We start from the raw sequence: 20,154 nt of genomic DNA, 5'->3' as shown, positions 1-20,154 counted from the left end.
TTTGAAAAGATCAACAAAATTGATAAACCCCTAGCCAGACTTAGCAAGCAAAAGAGAGAGGTCTCAAATCAATAAAGTTAGAAATGAAAAAGGAGAAGTAACAACGGACATCACAGAAACACAAAGGATCATAAGAGGCTACTATATGCAACTATATGCCAATAAAACAGAAAACCTAGAAGAAATGGACAAATTCTTAGAAAAGTACAACCTTCCCAAGATGAAATAGAAAAGATGAATGGACCAATCACAAGAACTGAAATTGAAACTGATTAAAAAACTTCCAACAAACAAAAGTCCAGGACCAGATGGCTTCACAGGCAAATTCTAACAAACATTTAGAAGAGCTCACACCTATCCTTCTGAAACTATTTCAAAAAATTGCTGAGGAAGGGGTACTCCCAAACTCATTCTATGAGGCCAACATCACCCTGATACCAAAACCAGACAAACATACCACAAAAAAAGAAAACTACAGGCCAATCTCACTGATGAACATTGATGCAAAAATCCTCAGCGAAATAATAGCAAACCGCATCCAACAATACATTAAAAGGATTGTACGTCATGATCAAGTGGGATTTATCCCAGGGATGAAAGGGTTCTTCAATATCCGCAAATCTATCAGTGTGATACACCACATTAACAAACTGAATAAAAATCACATGATCCTCTCAATAGACGTGGGAAAAGCCTTTGACAAAATCAAACACCCATTTCTGAAAAAAACCCTTCAGAAAGTGAGCATGGTGGTAACCTACCTCAACATAATCAAGGTCATATATGACAAACCCACAGCAAACATCATAAAAAAAAAAAAAAAAAACTGTCAAGAGACAAAAAAGGACACTATATAATGATCAAAAGATCAGTCCAAGAAGTTATAACAATATATATGCCCCCAACATAAGGACAACTCAATATATAGGCTGACAAACATAAAAGGAGAAATTGACAGTAAGACAATAATAGTGAGGGGCCTTAGTACCCCACTTACATCAATGGACAGATCATCCCAACAGAAAATCAGTAAGGAAATACAAGCCTTATATGACACATTAGAACAGATAGACTTTGTTGATATTAATAGAGCATTTCATCCAAAAGCAGCAAAATACTCATTCTTTTCAAGTTCATATGAACATTCTTCAGCATAGATCACATGCTGGGACACAAGGCAAGCACTGGCACATTAAAGATTGAAATCATATTAACCATATTTTCTGACCATGAAGCCATGAGACCAGAAATCAACTACAAGGAAAAATCTGTAAAAAATACAAACACTTGAAGGCTTAACTATATACTACTAAATAACCAAGGAACCACTGAACAAATCAAACTGGGTATAAAAAAATACCTAGAGACAAATGAAAACTAGAACAATAATCCAAACCCATGGGGGCTCAGGAAAAGCAGTTTTGAGAGGGAAGTTTATAGCAATACAACCATACCTCAGGAAACAAGAAAAATCTCTAACAACCTAACTTTACACTTAAAGCAACTAAAGAAAGAGCCAACTAAACTCAAAGTTAGAAGAAGGAAAGAAATCATTAAAAGCTAAGCAGATGGCCCCTTGTCTGACACAACTTACAAAAATTACTGGAAATGGATTAAAGACTTAAACGTATGACCAGAAAACATAAAACGTCTAGAAGAGAGCAGAAGAAAAAGACTCCTTTTACATTCTTCCTAGTAATGGTTTTTTTGGGTATTACATCAAATGCAAATATCAATAACTGTGACTACATCAAACTAAAAAGCTTTTGCAAATAAAAAAAAAAAAAAGAACCAAACAATAAAATAAGGAAGTACATATGGAACCAGAGAAAATATATGCAAATCACATATCTAGTAAAGGGTTATTATCCAAACTATAAAGGGAACTTAAACAAATCAGTAGAAAATAATAACCTAATTAAAAGTAGGCAAAGGATCTGAACAGATGTTTTTCCAAAGAAGTTAAGACGTACAAATAGCCAACACATACATTAAAAAGGTGTTCAAGGAGTTCCTGTCATGATGCAGTGGTTAACCATGAGGTTGCAGGTTCAATCCCTGCCCTTGCTCAGTGGGTTAACGATCTGGCGTTGCCGTGAGCTGTGGTGTAGGTTGCAGACGCGGCTCGGATCCTGTGTTGCTGTGGCTCTGGCGTAGGCCGGCAGCTACAGCTCCGATTCGACCCCTAGCCTGGGAACCTCCATATGCCACAGGAGCGGCCCAAAGAAATAGCAAAAAGACCAAAAAAAAAAAAAAAAGAAAAAGAAAGGTGTTCAGCAATACTGACCATTAGGGAAACGAAAATCGAAACATCAATGAGATACCACCTTATAACTGTTAAAATGACTATATTCAAAAAGACAAGAAGTAAGTGCTGGTATGATATGGAGAAAAGAGAACCCTTATACACTGTTGGTAGGAATGTAAACTGGTGCAGTCATTCTGTGAAACAGTACAGAGGTCCCTGAAAAAATTAAAACTGGAACTACCATATGATACAGATTCCCATTTCTGCATAATATCCCCCCAAAATAAAGAAATTATTTTGAGGAGATAAGTACATCCCCATGTTCATTAGTCACAATGGCTAAGATGTGGAAGGAACTTAAATGTCCACTGACAGATGAATGGCTAAAGAAAACATGATATCTATTTTATATACACATATACACAAAGTAGAACATTATTCACCCATTAAAAAGAGGAAACTGCTTTTTTTCTACACTATAAATGAATCTTCAGGACTTATACTAAGTGGAATAAGATAGCAGAGAAAAACAAATAAATTATTATCTTACTTAATGTGGAATATAAAAAAGTTAAAATTATTTAAACAGGGTAAACTAGTGGTTGCCAGTTGTGGCCAAAATAGGGTGTAAGAAATAGAGAGATAATGGTCATACAGAATAAACCTCTAGTTATAAGTTGAACAAGTTCTAGGGATATAATATACAACATCACGACTATAGTTAAAAATACTGCATTATACGAAATTCTCTGGTAGTGCAGTGGGTTAAGGATCCAGTGCTGTCACTGCAGTGGCCTGGGTTTCTATTATGGCAGGAGTTTTATCCCTGGCCTGGGAACTTCCTCATACCGTGGGTGTGTAAAGCAGCAACAACAACAAAAACAGCAACAAACTAAACTACTATATACTTAAAAGATACAAAGAGAGTAGATCCCAAATGTCCTCACATGAATACACACACACAAACAGGTAATTATATGAGGTGTTAGATCTGTTAACTAAGCTTATCACTACAATCATTTTGCAATATGCATGTGTATCAAATTATCAGATGGTACATATTAAACTTACACATGGTATATGTCAATTATATATAAATAAAGCTGGGAAAAAAAGATTTCCAAATATAAATAATGAAGTCTTTCTCATTTAGATTAAAACATGTTAATTCCTTAAGAAAAATAAAATCAGAGCAGAAATAAATGAAGTAGAAATGAAAAAATAGAAAAAAAATTAATGAAACAAAACGCTGCTTCTTTGAAAAGATCAATAAAATTGATAAACCCTTAGCTGGATGCATCAAGAAAAATAGGGAGAGGGCTCAAATCAACAAAATTAGAAATGAAAAGGAGAAGTTACAATGGACATCACAGAAACACAAAGGATCATAAGCAACTATTACAAGCAACTATATGCCAACAAAATGGATAACTTAAAAGAATGAACAAATTCCTGTAAAAGTACAATCTTCTCAAAGGTGGAAAAGGTGAAACAATTCCTACTAAGATCAAGAACAAGACAAGTATGACCACTCTTGCAACTGTTATTCAACATAGTTTTGCAAGTCCTAGTCTCAGCAATAAGAGAAGAAAAAGAAATAAAATGAATCCAAACGGAAAATAAAAACTATTACTGTTTTCAGATGACATATAACATACATAGAAAATTCTAAAGATGCTACCAGAAAACTGTTAGAGATTATCAATGAATTAGGTAAAATTTCAGGATACACAATTTAATACACAGAAATTGACTGCATTTACATATACTAACAATGAAGGATCACAAAGAAAAATTAGGGAAACCCAGAAAGAAATCAAAGATGATGCAAACAGATGGAAAGATATACCATGCTTTTGGATTGGAAAATTCAATCCTGCCAAAAAGACTATACTATCCAAAGCAATCTATAGATTCAACAAAATGCCTATCAAATTACCAATGACATTCTTCATAGAACTAGAAGAAAATACTTTAGAATCTGTGTGGAAACACAAAAGACTCAACAGCCGAAGCAACACTGAAAAAGAAAAAGAGAACTGGAAGAATCAGGCTCTCTGACTTCAGACTATACTACAAAGCTACAGTCATCTAAACAATATAGTACTAGCACAAAGATAGACATACAGATCAAGGGAAGAGTACAGAAAACCCAGAAATAAACCCACATGGCTATGGTCAATCTATGACAAAGGGGGCAAGAATATACAATGCAGAAAAGACAGTCTCTTCAATAAGTGATGTTGGGAAAACTGGACAACTACATGCAAAAGTGACTACTCAATAATCTGTAATAACCTATATGGGAAAAGAATCTGAAAAATAATGGAGATATATATATATATATATGTATGTATAACTGCATCATTTTGCTGAACACCAGAAACTAACACAACATTGTAAACCAACTATACTTCAATAAATATTAAAAATTAAAAATAAAAATCAAGAAAGGCGCTATCTACTAGATCACACATTCCTCCAGGGCTGAGACTAAAGTTAATTTCCAGGCATAATCCTAATACCTAATAAAGCTAGTAATAATACACACATAATAAAAACATGGATCTTTGTATTCTCAGGATCTAGTAGATTACTATGTAAATAGTGAAAATTGGAGTTCCTGTTGTGGCTCAGTGGTTAACGAATCCGACGAGGAATCATGAGGTTGCGGGTTCGATCCCTGGCCTTGCTCAGTGGGTAAAGGATCCAGTGTTGCCCTGAGCTGTGGTGTAGGTCACAGATGCAGCTCGTATCCCGTGTTGCTGAGGCTGTGGCGTAGGCTGGCAGCTACAGCTCTGATTAGACCCCTAGCCTGGGAATCTCTATATGCTGCCAATGTGGGCCTAGAAAAAGACCAAAAAAAAAAAGTTAAAATTAATACACAAATATACACATACATACGTATATTTTGAATATATGAAACCAATCAGCTAATCAATTTTAGGCAAATACATGGCCATATACCTAAATAAGTTGAAATTTTCCCCCAGTAAATATAAGGAGTTTTAGAACAGAATCTAAAGCCCCAAAATATAGTTTTTGGCAAATTATAAGAACTGAAAATCTGTATATGCAATATATCTCCAGGTTAGTAAATAACAAAGGTTTTTTTGTGATCTTGCAACTTATACTACATTAATGCCTGTTTAATTATGAATTTCTACTACTTTAACAGATATACTTTCAAGTCCAGCACAAATATGAAACATATTTAAATCATGTGAAATATACATATAACATTATTCTATTCTTTTGGATATTTCAAAATGTATTAATAAAAACAAACAACAATTAGATGAGATCCCAATTTTCCAGGGAGTTGAATTCTAGAAATTGTCTGCATGTTTGTCTTTTGAAAACTTAAACACATTTTCTCAAAGAAACAATGTTAGAAATGTTGACTAGGTTTTCACTGAATTATACAAAAGCCTATTTAGTCTGTGATGTGGTTTGGTACTTATTATGAAAAGAAGCAAAGAAAAACACCACTGAAGCACAATTAAGCAAAACAAGATCAATAAAATTGAGTATTGTTTTATTCACCCCAAATGCAAATACCTCTGGGAAAGAATACAGGCTTAAGTAAAGGACTGACAGAGAGATACATGAAGACACTATGGAAATTTTAAAGTGGACTTGTAGGTTTTGGAGGTTAACAGCATGCCTGCCTCATATCTAATTTATCTCCAAACATTATGAGCCAAAACATACTAGGCTCAACTTTTAGGTCACAAATGTAATGATAAAAGGGAAGAAAGAGGATATTTTTAAACAAAAGGAAAAAAAAAAGAGAGTGTCTGTGGGAGCAGTACAAACTCTATGGCTAGAGGGTGATTGATTCTGCCAGCAGCCTGGTAGGGGACTGCAATAACAGTGCACAGTTTGTGGCAAGCTTCAGGAAAAGTCCAAGTGGCACAAGTTCTGCAACTGGCCACAAGAGCCAGGAATGGCCCTACAGGTGGGCAGAGTGACTGCAGGAACAGCACAAGCTCCTAAGAGTGCTCCTAAGAGGGGCCTGGCAGAGCGAAGGAACATGGGAATGGTGTTCCTTTTGCAGCTACAGATAGTGCCTTTTATCAACAGCTAGAGAACAGCCGCTGCCTTTGGGGCTACAGATAGTGCTTCCTAGAGCAGCCAAACAAAGATAGTGGCTGTAGAGAGTAATCCCGAGAGCCTCCTTGGCAAAGGGAAGGACTGCTACTCATGTTGCCAGCTACAGGAAATGGTTCTGAGAGCTTCTGGTAGCAAGCAGGGGTTGTGGGAGCCACTGTTGCCCACTGCTACAAAAGCAGTCCTGTGAACCAAGAACCAATGCCACCACTTTCACAGACCCCATCCCAAGCAGCCAACCAGCTCTAGGTTGGTAGAGGTAGCATGATACTGCTGCTTGCATCTTGTGCTCTCGGTACATGTGAGCCACTACCACCCCTGAAAACTCCAGGACTGGGCATCAGCTGCTGAATCTACATACTTGGTGTCATGGGGACCATAAATACAAAAAGACAGACAATATGAGATGACAAAGAAGTAACTTTCAGACAAAGGAACAAGACAAAATAAATAAAGAGGAGATAAGCAACTTCTCACTTGAGTTGAGGGAACACAGAGAATCCCATACAGGATAAACCCAAGGAGAAACACGGAAAGACATATACTAACCAAACTGATAAACTTTAAATACAAAGAAAAAAATATTAAAAGCCACAAGGGAAAAGCAACAAGTAACATACAAGGGAACCCCCATAAAGATATCAGCCTGCATTTCAAAAGAAACTCTGTAAGCTAGAAGGGAGTAGCAATATATATTTAAGGTCATGAAGGGGATGACCAGGAATACTCCACTCATCAAGGCTCTCATTCAGATTTAATGGAGATCAAAAGTTTTTCAACAAGGAAAAGCTAGGAAAATTCAGCACCACCAAACCAGCTCTACAACAAATACTAAAAAGGACTTCTCTAGGAAGAAAAGGAAAGGTCACAATTAGAATCAAGAAAACTACAAATGAGAAAGCTTACAAGTAAAGGCAAACATATAGTAAAGATATGAAATCATATATACACAAATATGATACAAAACCAGCAATCATGAGGACGGTACAAATGCAGAACACTGAAAATGCATTTGCAATTAAGAGACCAGGAACCAAAACCAATTCTGTACATATGGTTATATCAAAATCTAATGGGAACTACAAACCAAAAAACTACAAGGGACACATACTTGAAAAAGAAAAAGCAAACCAAATACAATACTAAAGACAGTCAGAAAATCACAAGAGAAGAGAACAAAAGAGGAAGGGGAAAAAAAGACCTAAAATAATGAGTCGGAAACAATTTAGGAAATGGCAATAATACACACATATCCATAATTACATTAAAGGTAAATGTATTAAATGCCCCAACCAAAAGACACAGACCAAATGAATGGATACAAAAACAAGACCCAGGAGTTCCCGTTGTGGCTCAGTGGTTAATAAATTTGACTAGGAACCATGAGGTTGCAGGTTCAATCCCTGGCCTTGTTCAGTGGGTTAAGGATCCAGTGTTGCCATGAGCTGTGGTGTAGGTCACAGTCATGGCTCAGATCCCACATTGCTATGGCTCTGGCATTGGCCGGCGGCTACAGCTCTGATTAGACCCCTAGCCTGGGAACCTCCATGTGCCACAGTTGTGGCCCTAGAAAAGGCAGAAAAGACAAAAAAGACAAAAAAAAAAAAACCATATATATGCTATTTACAAAAGACCCACTTCAGACATAAGGACACATACAGACTGAAAGTGAGGGGATGGAAGAAGGTATTAGATGCAAACGGAAATCAAAGGAAAGCAGGAGTAGCAATATTTATATCAAACAAAATACTTACTTTTATTTTATTTATTTTTTTTCTGCTGGTTTATTTATTTATTCAAAATACTTACTTTTAAAATAAAGAGGTCACAAGAGACAAAGGGCACTTTATAAATATAAATTGATCAAAGGATCAATCCAAGAAGAAAATACAACAAATGTAAATATATATGCACCCAACATAGGAGCACCACAGTTATGCTGTGATAAGAGGAGAGATCAACAACAATACAACAGTGGGGGACTTTAACACCCATTTACAGCAATGGACAGATCATCCAGACAGAACTAGAACAAAATACTTTAAAATTTTTATGGGAACACAGCAGACCCTGAATAGCCAAAGCAACATTGAAAAAGAAAAACGAAACTGGAGGACTCAGGTGCGCTGCCTTCCAAATACACAAAGCTACAGTTATCAAAACATATGATGCAAAAAAACAGAACTATGGTTCAGTGGAACAGGACAGAATGCCCAGAAATAAACCCAAGTCCCTATGGTCAACTAATCTATGTCAAAGGAGGCAACAACACACAGTGGAAGAAGACAGTTTCTTCAAAAATGGTGCTGGGAAAACTGGACAGCTACATGTAAAACAATGAAATTAGAACAATCTCTAATACCACTCACAAAAACTAACTAAACGGATTAAAGACCTAAATGTAAGGCCAGAAATTATAAAATTCCTAGAGGAAAAGAGACAGAATGCTCTTTGACATAAATCACAACATCTTGTTTGTTCCATCTCCTAAAAGAATGGCAATAAAAAGAAAAATAAGACAATGGGACCTAATTAAACTCAAAAGATTTTGCACAGCAAAGGAAAACATAAACGAACAAACAAAAAGAAAGAAAAGAAAAAGAAAACCCACAGAATGGGAGAAAATCTTTGTAAAGGATGTAACTGATCTGGGTCTAATCTCCCAAATGTACAAGCGATTCCTACAACTCAACAACAACAACAAAACAAATAACCCAATCAAAAAATAGGCAGAAGACCTAAATAGACATTTCTCCAAAAAAGACAGGGATATGGCCAACAGGCACATGAAAAGATGCTACATGTCACTAATTAATAGATAAATGCAAATCAAAACTACAATGAGATACTACCTCACACCAGTCATAATAGCCATCATTAATAAGTCTACAAACAATAAATGCTAGAGAGGGTACAGAGAAAAGAGAACCTTCCTTCACTGTTGGTGGGAATGTAAACTGGTACAACCACTGTGGCAGACAGTATGGATGTTACTCAGAAAACTAAATATAGAACTACTATATGATCCATTAATCCCACTCCTGGGTATATATCAGACAAAACCATAATTCAAAAATACAGGTGTACCCTTATGTTCTTTGCAGCACTAATCACAATAGCCAAGACATGGAAACAACCTAAATGTCCATCAACAAATGAATGGATTAAGAAGATGTAGTGCATATATACAATGGAATACTACTCAGCCATATAAAAGAATGTAATAATGCCATTTGCAGCAACTTGGATGCAAGTAGAGATTAATAATACTAAGTGAAGAAAGTCACAAAGAGAAGACAAATATCGTATGATATCACTTATATGTGGAATCTAAAATATGGCACAAAGGAAACTACCTATAGAACAGAAAAAGACTCATGGACATAGAGAACAGAGTTGTGCTTACCAAGGGGAAGGGGGAGGATGTGGGATGCACAGGGAGTTAGGGGTTGGTAGATGCAAACTATTACATTTCAAAAAAAAATTTTCCTGAAGTATTGGGACATGAATTTGAAGAACAAAGAGAAAAATGCACAAATGAATGTGTACTGTGATAGAAAGATTATCTGGCTCTAAATTAACTGAGCTACAACAGTAGCTCAACAGTACAGCTACAACAGTAACAAAACATTTTAAATCCATAAAGTGTGTTATAAACATAATCACCATAAGGTTAGAATGGTGAAGGCAGAGATACTGGATCAAAACCTCGTCCTCTCAGTAAAATGATAATCCAGCCTAGCTGTTATCAAGAAGGCTGGTATGAAGTCCAGGACAGTGGGACGGGTGAGTATGGGAGAGTGAACCTTCAAAATTTCATTGCTCAAAACCAGCAAGGCCTATATTTTCAAATACCGACCTCAGTCCATACTTTGATACACTGTTTCATAGAACCATTAACCTCTGGATGCCACAGAAAATCCTGAAAAAGAAATGTAAGAAAGGAAAAAACTAATATGTTATATCCACCATTCAAAATAAATATTAGCATATCTCTTACAGAGTATTTAAAAGTAAAACACCACCTTGTCTATAATATCTTCATTTCTCACCTCAACTTGGTAAGAGTCTCACAATAGTTCTCCTTGTGTTCACTTTTGCTTTTTTCTAAAATATTCTCCACATTTTAGCCAGAGTAATGTTTTAAAAATTTAAATCCAGGAGTTTTTGTTGTGGCTTAGCAGGATAAGAACCTGACATAGTGTATGTGAAGATAAGGGTTTGATCTCTGGTCTTGTTCAGTGGGTTAAGGATCCAGCGCTGCTACAAACTGTGACATAGGTTGCAGATGCAGTTAGGATCTGGCATTGCTGTGGCTGTGGTATAGGTCCCAACTATAGCTTTGAGTCAACCCCTAGTCCAGGAATTTCTATATGCCTCAGGTGTGACCTTACAAAGGAAAAAAAAAATTAAATTAAATCTGAGCTTGCCACGTTCCTGCTTAAATTTCAAAGACTTTCAACTGCCATCAGAATAAATTCCAAAGTCCTTAAAATTCCTAAGAAAGTGCAGGATATGGCCTCTGCCTAGACATTCTGTTGCTTCTCCTGCCACTTTCCCTCTTACTCTAAGTACCCTTTTGGTTCTTGTTCAGCTTCTAGAATTTTCTACGAGCTCCTTTTTCTCCAGGGCTTTGTACATACTGTTCCTTCTGCCTATAATGCTCATAAATTCTTCCACCGAGCCTAATCAGCAACTACTTATCCTTGGGGCCTCCATTAAAACATCATTTCCCTAAGAAGAAAAACTACTTTTAATTCCTTATTCTATACATTTCTAATGCCTCACTTTTTCCTTTTTGCCATGCCTATACCATGTTCAATTCCATGTAGAGAACTATAATGACTGGCAAGTTCCATTAGATCTAGGAATTGTTGTCTTGATCCTCATCTGTATTCTCAGTGTCTAGAAGCCACTGTGACTGAGAACTCAGAAAATTCACATGTATTTCTTTTATAAACATTAATCCTGAATACATACTGGTTTCAAATTAATGCAAATGATTATTTTTTTCTGGATAAAAAGTTGAGAGACCAGATTTTCTATTTTATTACACAAAACAGTGTACACTATTAAATTATCTTACTCTACTTATCTATTCTAAATACAATGAAATACATTTAGTATGTACAAAGCATTAGGTTATCTGCAAATAAATTTACCAACAAACAGGTTCAACATTATAACACTATAAGAACTTACCACTTTAACTGATGCAATCTTGTCTTCAAAAGGAATGTTTTCATGCTACCATTAAAAAAAAGAGCAAAGACAACAGAGAAATGTTAATATATAGATTAATTTTATGTAAATAATTCCTCCTTTAGCTGCTTTTGTTAATTTATTTATACACTTTATCCCAAATTTTTTTTTTTTTTTTGTCTTTTAAGGCCGCACTGGTGGCAAATGGAGGTTCCCAAGCTAGGGGTCAAATTGGAGCTGTAGCTGCTGGCCTACACCAGAGCCACAGCAACGCTGGATCTGAGCCATGTCTGCAACCTACACCACAGCTCACGGCAATGCCAGATCCTTAACCCACTGAGCAACACCAGGGATTGAACCCATGTCCTCATGGATGCTAGTCGGGTTTGTTAACCTTCAGGCCATGACTGGCACTCCAAATTCTTTACATACAATTTGAAGGGGAAAAGACCTGCATAAAGTACCAAAAAATAAGTGACATTAGTTAATTTGTTTATACGTGATCGTCAACATTTTCAATGAAGTTTAAAGATAAAGCCAGAATTACAAGAACAAGCAGTTATGTGAACATGCCTACATAAATTATCTTTTTGTCAAACTTCTCATGATTCTAATTTAGTCCTAGCATTATTATCTGTGGCAGAGACTCACTGCTACCCTGAGTCCCTTCCAGTCAGACAGGACCACATGACTAGTTCTGTCCAATATAATACGGCTAGCTGTAATATGGGTCACTTCTTGCCTGAAGTTCCCAGGACGGTTCCCTCTGACTTATCCTGACTACACAGACTGAGGAGGTTGAAATGTTCCAAATGGTACAACTGGAAAATGATAAAAATTCCAATAGCAAAAATCCCTGAATGACTGAATGGAGCAAAGTCCCTTGTCAATCCACCTAGGACATGTAGTACTAAGTATTAAGATTTTAGAGTGGTTTGCTGCTATCGCAAGATGTAGTCCATTTTTACCAATACACTAGTATAGGCCCTGTCTAAACAGGAAGACATATATAACTCTGGATTATTGTAGATTTCAATTTAAGATGGTAGATAAGTAGCTCACTTGTAGAGAAAACTAAAATCCAGATACTACAACTTCTTATAACTAAGTGTTCATTATAAAGAAAAAAAAATCTTTTTATAGGTAAATATTCAGGGTGGAATAGAGGTGGTTAATAAGAAACTACTTCTCTTCTTTGAAACCAAAGTTGAAATGTTTTCATTAATTTAACCAAAAAGTATTTGCTTTTATTATCTCTATGAAATAAGGTTTGCTTTTATCAACGGGATAGCTTTTTAAGCCCTTGTTAGTCCTGCTTAAGCATCTTTTGCTAAAATGGCTCTTGAGGCCATTAATTCAATGGAACTTTAAGCTATGTTACATAAAGTTTCCTTGGTCCAATAAGTGTAGGAAATACTGGGTCAGGGAAATCACACAGGTGTTCTCCCCCCCCCACCCCATCTTAACCTTTAAAAAAATTTCCTTGGAGAAATAGTATTCCTCTTTTTGCATAGCACAATTAATTCAATTAATTAAATCTCTTCATTATTTTAATATAACATTCAATATATATAAAAGAATATAGCACATATATGTAAATTACAAGGCACAGTAAAAAAAACAAGCACTCATGAATCCATGGCACAAATTAGAAAATTACTAACACACTGAATGACCTGTGTGGCTCTCTTCCTCTCTAAATATCTTACTTCACCCAAAGGAAACAACCATCTTAAATTTTGCTTATATCTTGCCCTCTTTTTAATGATACATTTTTGTCAACTATATGTATCCTTAGATGATATACTATTCAGTGTTGGCTTTCTTTCCAACTTTTAATTTTGAAAAATTTCAGACTTACCACAAAGATGATACCATTTACCAATTGTTAACATCTTCTACACTAGGTTATGTGTCTCTCTGCACCACATATACATAGTTTTTCTCTTTTGCTGAACCATATGAAAGCAAATTGTAGACAGTAATTTATCCTTAAATACCTAAAGACACATCTCCTAAGAATATGAACATTCTTTTACTTAACTTCAATACTATAGTCCTACCTAAGAATATGACATTGATAAACTATAATCTAGGAGTCCTTGCTTTGGCTCCATGGGATCGGCATCTCTGGAGCCATGATCACAGGTTCAATTCCCAGCCCATTTTAGGATCTGGAATTGCCAGCTCAGATCTGGTTCCTTGCCAAGGAACTCTATATTCCTTGGGCTGGCCAAAAAAGAAAAAAAAAATTATCTGATATACAGTCTACATTCAAATTTTCCTAATTTTCCCAATAATGTCTTCTCCATAGTTTTTATATATTAATCTAGAATTCAATTAAAACTACGTATTGCATTTAGTTTTCATCTTTTAGTTTCATTTAATCTAGAACATTCCCTGGGCTTTTAAAACTTTTACATATCAATTTATTTTATCAATATATTTCAAATATTATATTATTTTTACAAAATCTAGGTCAGTTGATATAATGCACCAAACCTAGATTACAAACATCACTGATAGTTACCTCCTTGCACGTGTCTTTTTATGTTTCCCTAATAATAGTTCTAAAGGTTCACAGACTATACAAATGTTCACCCTCACATGATAATGCAAATTATTTTTTGAAGTGTTTGTAACAATGTACTCTCACCAGTAGTTTATGAGACACATCATCTCCAACATAACTTGTCAGACTTCATATCTTTCTGCCTTGTCAAATTTAATTTCTGCCACTAAAGTAGGTACAAAGCAGTATCTCACTATGGCCTTAATTTGCATTTCTCTGATTACATAATAAGGTTAAACATCTTCAGATTTACACTGGGATTTATGAAAGTATGCCTATCCCCTTTTTATTCTCCTGGGTTATCTTTTTTATTAACTGGTTCCTTTTATTTCTTGGATACATGCAACAAATATATCCACTTTATAGCTTGTCTTTTTTCTTTGAGGTATCTTTTTTTTTGTCTTTTTTTGCCTTTTCTAGGGCCGCTCCCGCGGCATATGGAGGTTCCCAGGCTAGGGGTCGAATCGGAGCTGTAGCCACCGTCCTACGCCAGAGCCACAGCAACACGGGATCCAAGCTGCGTCTGCAACACACACCACAGCTCACGGCAACGCCGGATCCTTAACCCACTGAGCAAGGGCAGGGACTGAACCCACAACCTCATGGTTCCTAGTCGGATTCGTTAACCACTGCGCCACGACAGAAACTCCTCTTTAAGGTATCTTTTGATGATAATCTTAAAGTATGTTAATTTATTCATCTTTTATTTTATGGTTAGCACTTCTTGTTTCTCACATAAGAAACTTATTCCTACTTGAGGTTGAGTGCTGTCCCTTGAGGTATTGAAGATATTCTATATTTTTTTCTAAAGATTTCAAAGTCTGGACTCTCACATTTAAGTCTAAATTCATTTAGAAATGATTATACTTGATGGTGTGAGGTAGGAGTCCGATTTCACTTTTTTCCATGTATATATATATATATATCTCCAATTGCCTCAGCATCATTAATTGACTAGCACTTTCTATCCCCAGGGATCTTTAATGACATATCCGTTACTTATTAAATCTTTGCATATGCATGCGTCTATTTCAGAGGTCTATATTCTGTTCCACTGGTTTTGTTGTTTAGCTCTACCAATAATACATTGCCATAATTACTACATAGTTAAAACAGGTCTTGATATTGGAGATCAATATCTCTTGTCCATGCTCTCCATATAAAATTTGGAATGAATTTAAGAAAAAACTTTAGTACAAGCAAATGTGCCAATAAACCCTTACAGCTATTGCTTATCTGAAAATGTCTTATATTTCAAGAATAGAGGAATCTGTATGCCAGGGATACGGTTCCAGCTTGAAACTTACTTTCTATCAGAACTTTAAAGCTATTAGTCTACTGTCCTCTGGTTCCCATTATTACTATTGAGAAACATGTTGGCTCAAAGCTTAGCCTTCTACTTATAGGCACTGCAGCTATAAGCATCTGTCTCCAGGGTAACCTGAATCTCTATTGCATGCCTACTGTTATTGTTCCCACCTCTGGTTTTGCCCCTTAGTTTGTTCCTTTTCAGGGGTGTATCTCAAAGTCTAGAAATACATCAACAAGTGTGGTTTTTTTTTAATCTAGGATCTAGTTGGTTTGAGGTGGAAGGGGCCCCCAGAGTATCTAGCTTGCCCTTTGGCTGGAAGCAACAGAAAAATGTTTCTTTACTGTAAGACTTCTCAGGTTTTTAATATCCTAGCCTAAATTAAAACCATCTAAGAGCAGGATATGATATTTAGCTCTGCCAAACTTATTTGACCAGAGCTTCTTACAGAACAAGTTTTCCACAAAATATAATCTGAAAAAAATCCTGCTCTAAAATTTCCTTTTAAAAAAATTTTTCCTCAATAGAGAAAAGAGACAAGTTTGAACAAAGAACTATCTTCAATGTTCCTATTCTACTAAAATGAATCTTATTACCAAGGCTAAAAAAACACAACAAAATAAAACAAAAACTTTAATGGAGTTACACAACATGCTGGGCTGTGCTAGGCATAAGACATGAATTTTGAAACAATGATAATACACAGTCTCTGTCCTCAAGGTGTTCAGAGACAAGAATAACTAAAACACAATATGGCAAATGCTCCACTAGCAGTTTGAATTACTTAGTTTTACAATACCTCTCTCTGAAAGATTGTAACAAACTGTCTTTTTAAAAATGCATACAGGAATTCCTGTTGTGGCGCAGCAGAAACAAATCTGACTAGGAACCATGAGGTTGCAGGTTCAATCCCTGGCCTCACTCAGTGGGTTAAGGATCCAGCGTTGCCATGAGCTGTGGTGTAGGTCACAGACACAGCTCGGATCTGGCGTGGCTGTGGCTCTGGCATAGGCCAGTGGCTACAGCTTCCATTAGATCCCTAGCCTGGGAACCTCCATATGCCATGGGTGCGGCCCTAGAAAGCACAAAAAGAACCCCCCCCCAAAAAAAGTAAAAATAAAATAAAATAAAAATGCATACAAAGTAAAATATATCTTGTTTGATAACTGTGGGATAAGCAGACAGTTCTAGAAAATAAAAAATGGAAACCCAGGTGTTAAAACTAGGGTTCAAAAACAATTTACCATATTGTACCCATTTTTGGCTACAGACTAAACCATTACAGCTTTTTAAAAATTGTTGCCAAATACATTATTCAATTTTCAAAAATCATATTATAGGCCTAGAAATATTAAATTTTTTTTAATTAGAAATCTATTTTTAAATGTTCACTGAGTTTTCTACTTTAAACTATAAGAATCTCATGTCATTAAATAGCTCCAACTCTTCTGTATAATTTCCTATTTATAAATACAAATTGAAAAACACACTTATAGATGACAAATAAAATGAAAAAAATTGACTTTATCCTCTATTATACAGCTTTAAAATCTGTATTAGTCTTTTCTAGTAGACAAAATCTCTAATAGCCTATGGGCTTCTCTCACAAGGAATAGTTCCTAAGCACTTAATATCCACTACCATGATCACTATGAGACTAGCCACTTAGCTATGAAGTGCCTAAGTTTTCAGCTTCTTACCACTGGGCAAGTTGATGTGTACAGGCAGGCAGATTTTCATCATAAATTCATGATCTACTACCCCTACAATTCTGAGCTTTCTTGTACTTTATTTTCTCTTCTTGCCACTTCCTACTTCCAATCATATGCAGTTGAAGACAGTGATAGCACCTTGAATCACTTCAAAAATATAAACAGAAGGATATGATAATGCATAAAAACATTAACTAACAAACATTCAGAGATGTTCATCCTTGTGAGTTTTCAAAACAAGACATCTATTTTTAAATGAGAGACACAAAAAACAGCAGAAATTTGTTGCATTGTCATTTTAACTATATAGCATGAATGCTTAGTGCCAGAAAGGTTGCAGTGTATATTGCTAATTACAACAAAGATTGAAACAGTTTAACAATATAGTCAATAATAATAAAAGTATTTATATTTTTTAACCTAGTATCTGCATTGTAGAGTTTCTATCCAAAGGAGACATCTTAAAAAGCAAAGTTTTAGCACAAATATACTTTTTAAAATGTCCTTTTAAAATTGCAAAATAGGACTAGAGACAAGATGGCAGAGAAGGACTCAGCTTACCTACTCTCATAAAAACACCAAAATTACAACTAACTGCTGAACAACCATCAACAAAACAGACTGAAAACTACCAAAAAAGAGAACCTACACCAAAAGACAAAGAATAAGCCACACAAAGATGGCAGGAGGGGCACTTTCACAATCTCATAACCACTGGTAGGTGACAAATAGACTGGAAAATAACTATATCACAGAGGCTCTCCTACAGGAGTGAGACTTCTGAACCCCATGTCAGTTTCCCCAGCCTGGGGTTTTGGCATTGGGAGAAGGATCCCTTGGAGCATTTGCGTTGACAGACACCAGGGCTTGAGGGCAGAAGCTCCTCAGGATGGGGGAAAGAGAGACTCCATTCTATAAGGGCACACAAAGGCTTTCATATGCACTGGGACCCAGGGGAAAGCAGAGACTCTATAACAATCTGGGTCAAATCTACCTGTGGGTCGTGGAGGGTCTCCTGGGGAAGCACTGGGAGGCTGTGGCTCAATGTGAGGACCAGACCTTGGAGGTGGAGTTTCCAGGGAATAAACACTTGTGTGAGCTCTCCCAGAGGCTGCCATTTTGGAAAAACCTGGCCCTACCCATCAGAGCTGAGAAGTCAAAGGCCAAACAACAAACAGGGTGGGAACACAACCCCACCTGTCACCAAACAGCATGCCTAAATTTCTCCCAGACAGACAGCCACCTCCATCACACCAGGAGATAAGACTCAGCTCCAGGTTGTAAGACTCAGCTAACAGGTTGTAAGCACCAGTTGCTCCTCAGGAAGCCTGCCACAAGCCCATGTATCAGCTTCACCCAAAAGGGTGGAGACACCAGAAGCAAGAGAGGGTACAACCCTGTAGCCTGCAAAAGGAGACCACACAAAAAGCTATACAAAATGAAAAGATAGAGAAATAAGGGCCAGATCAAGGAGCAAGAAAAAAATCCCAGATAGAGAAATAAGAGCCAGATCAAGAAACGAGAAAAAAATCCCACAAAAACAGCTACGTGAACTAGAGATAAGCAATCTTCATGAAAAAGACTTGAGAGTTATGATAGTAAAGATGATGCAAGATCTCGGAAAAAATTGGAGGCAATGATGGACAAATTACCAGAAACATTTAACAAAGAAATAGATGATTTAAAGAATAAATAAGCAGAGTTGAAAAACACAATAACTGAAATGAATTCATGAGAAGAAAGTGATAGCAGAATATGAGAGGCAGAAGAGTGAATAAGCAAGGTGGAAGACAGACTTGTGGAAATCACTAATGTGGAACAGAACAAAGGTAAAAGAATGAAAAGAAATGAGGATAGTCTACGAGAACTCTGGAATAACTTTAAACTTATTAATGTTCACACTATGAGGTGCCAGAAAGAAAAGAGAGAAAGAGCCAGAGAAAATAGTGAAGAGATAATAGCTAAAAACTTCTCTAATATGGGAAAGGAATCACTTACTTAAATCCAGGAATCGCAATGAATACCATACAGAATAATCCTAGGGAGGAACACCCCAGGACACATATTAATCAAACTGACCAAAATTAAAGACAAAGAGAAAATACTGAAAGCAGCTAGGGAAAAGCAACAAATAATATAGAAGGGAATCCCCTTAAGGATAACAGCTGATTTTTCAGCAGAAACTCTGAAAACTAGGAGGGAGTGGCAAGATATATTTAAGGTGATAAAGGGGAGGAAACTAGAACCAAGAATACTCTTTCCATCAAGGCTTTCATTCAAATTTGGAGGAGAAATCAAAAGCTTTAGATGAGCAAAAACTAAAAGAATTCCTCACCACCAAAACAACTTTAAAACAAATACTAAAGGAACTTCTTTAGGTAGGAAAAAAAAAGACCACAACTAGAAATAAGAAAATGATAAATGAAAAGGCTTACCAGTAAAGTCAAATAGTAGTAAAGGTAGGAAATCATCCACACACAAATGTGATCCCAAAACCAGCAATCATGATAAAGGAGGATATAAATGCAGGATACTGGAGATGCATTTGCAATTAAGACACCAGCAAGTTAAAACAAACTTTTCTGGAGTTCCCATCGTGGCACAGTGGTTAACGAATCTGACCAGGAACCATGAGGTTGTGGGTTCGGTCCCTGCCCTTGCTCGGTGGGTTAATGATCCGGCGTTGCCCTGAGCTGTGATGTAGGTTGCAGACGCGGCTCGGATCCCGTGTTGCTATGGCTCTGGTGTAGGCAGGCGGCTACAGCTCCGATTCGACCCCTAGCCTGGGAACCTCCATATGCCGTGGGAGCAGCCCAAGAAATAGCAAAAAGACAAAAAATAAATAAAAACAAACTTTTCTATCTATCTATCTATCTATCTATCTATCTATCTATCTATCTATCTACATACTCCTATATCAAAACTTTATGGTGACTGCACACCACAAATCTACAAAAATCAACAGTCTACACACACAAATAAGAAAAAGCAATCCAGG

General features: G+C 36.3%; 1 protein-coding gene across 5 annotated transcripts in view; it reads right to left on the bottom strand.

Moving 5' to 3' along the window:
• CASD1 (CAS1 domain containing 1) overlaps window positions 1–20,154 on the bottom strand; it is a 72,762-nt gene that overhangs the window by 36,658 nt on the left and 15,950 nt on the right. For 3 of the 5 annotated variants that reach the window (XM_047752503.1, XM_047752501.1, XM_047752502.1), the window contains exons 4-5: window positions 11,564–11,608; window positions 10,221–10,283 (exon numbers count right to left, since the gene is read on the bottom strand). In XM_047752503.1, coding sequence (XP_047608459.1) covers window positions 10,221–10,283; window positions 11,564–11,608 — 108 coding nt within the window. Of the gene's footprint in view, window positions 1–10,220; window positions 10,284–11,563; window positions 11,609–17,144; window positions 17,318–20,154 lie in introns of those variants that run through there. The other 2 variants (XM_047752504.1, XM_047752505.1) reach the window with 1 other exon arrangement.

The sequence above is a fragment of the Phacochoerus africanus genome, chromosome 11, assembly GCF_016906955.1.
Source record: "Phacochoerus africanus isolate WHEZ1 chromosome 11, ROS_Pafr_v1, whole genome shotgun sequence".
Lineage (NCBI taxonomy): Eukaryota > Metazoa > Chordata > Mammalia > Artiodactyla > Suidae > Phacochoerus > Phacochoerus africanus.
Note: the sequence above shows the minus strand (reverse complement) of the source record. Positions and strands in the feature narration are given on the sequence as shown.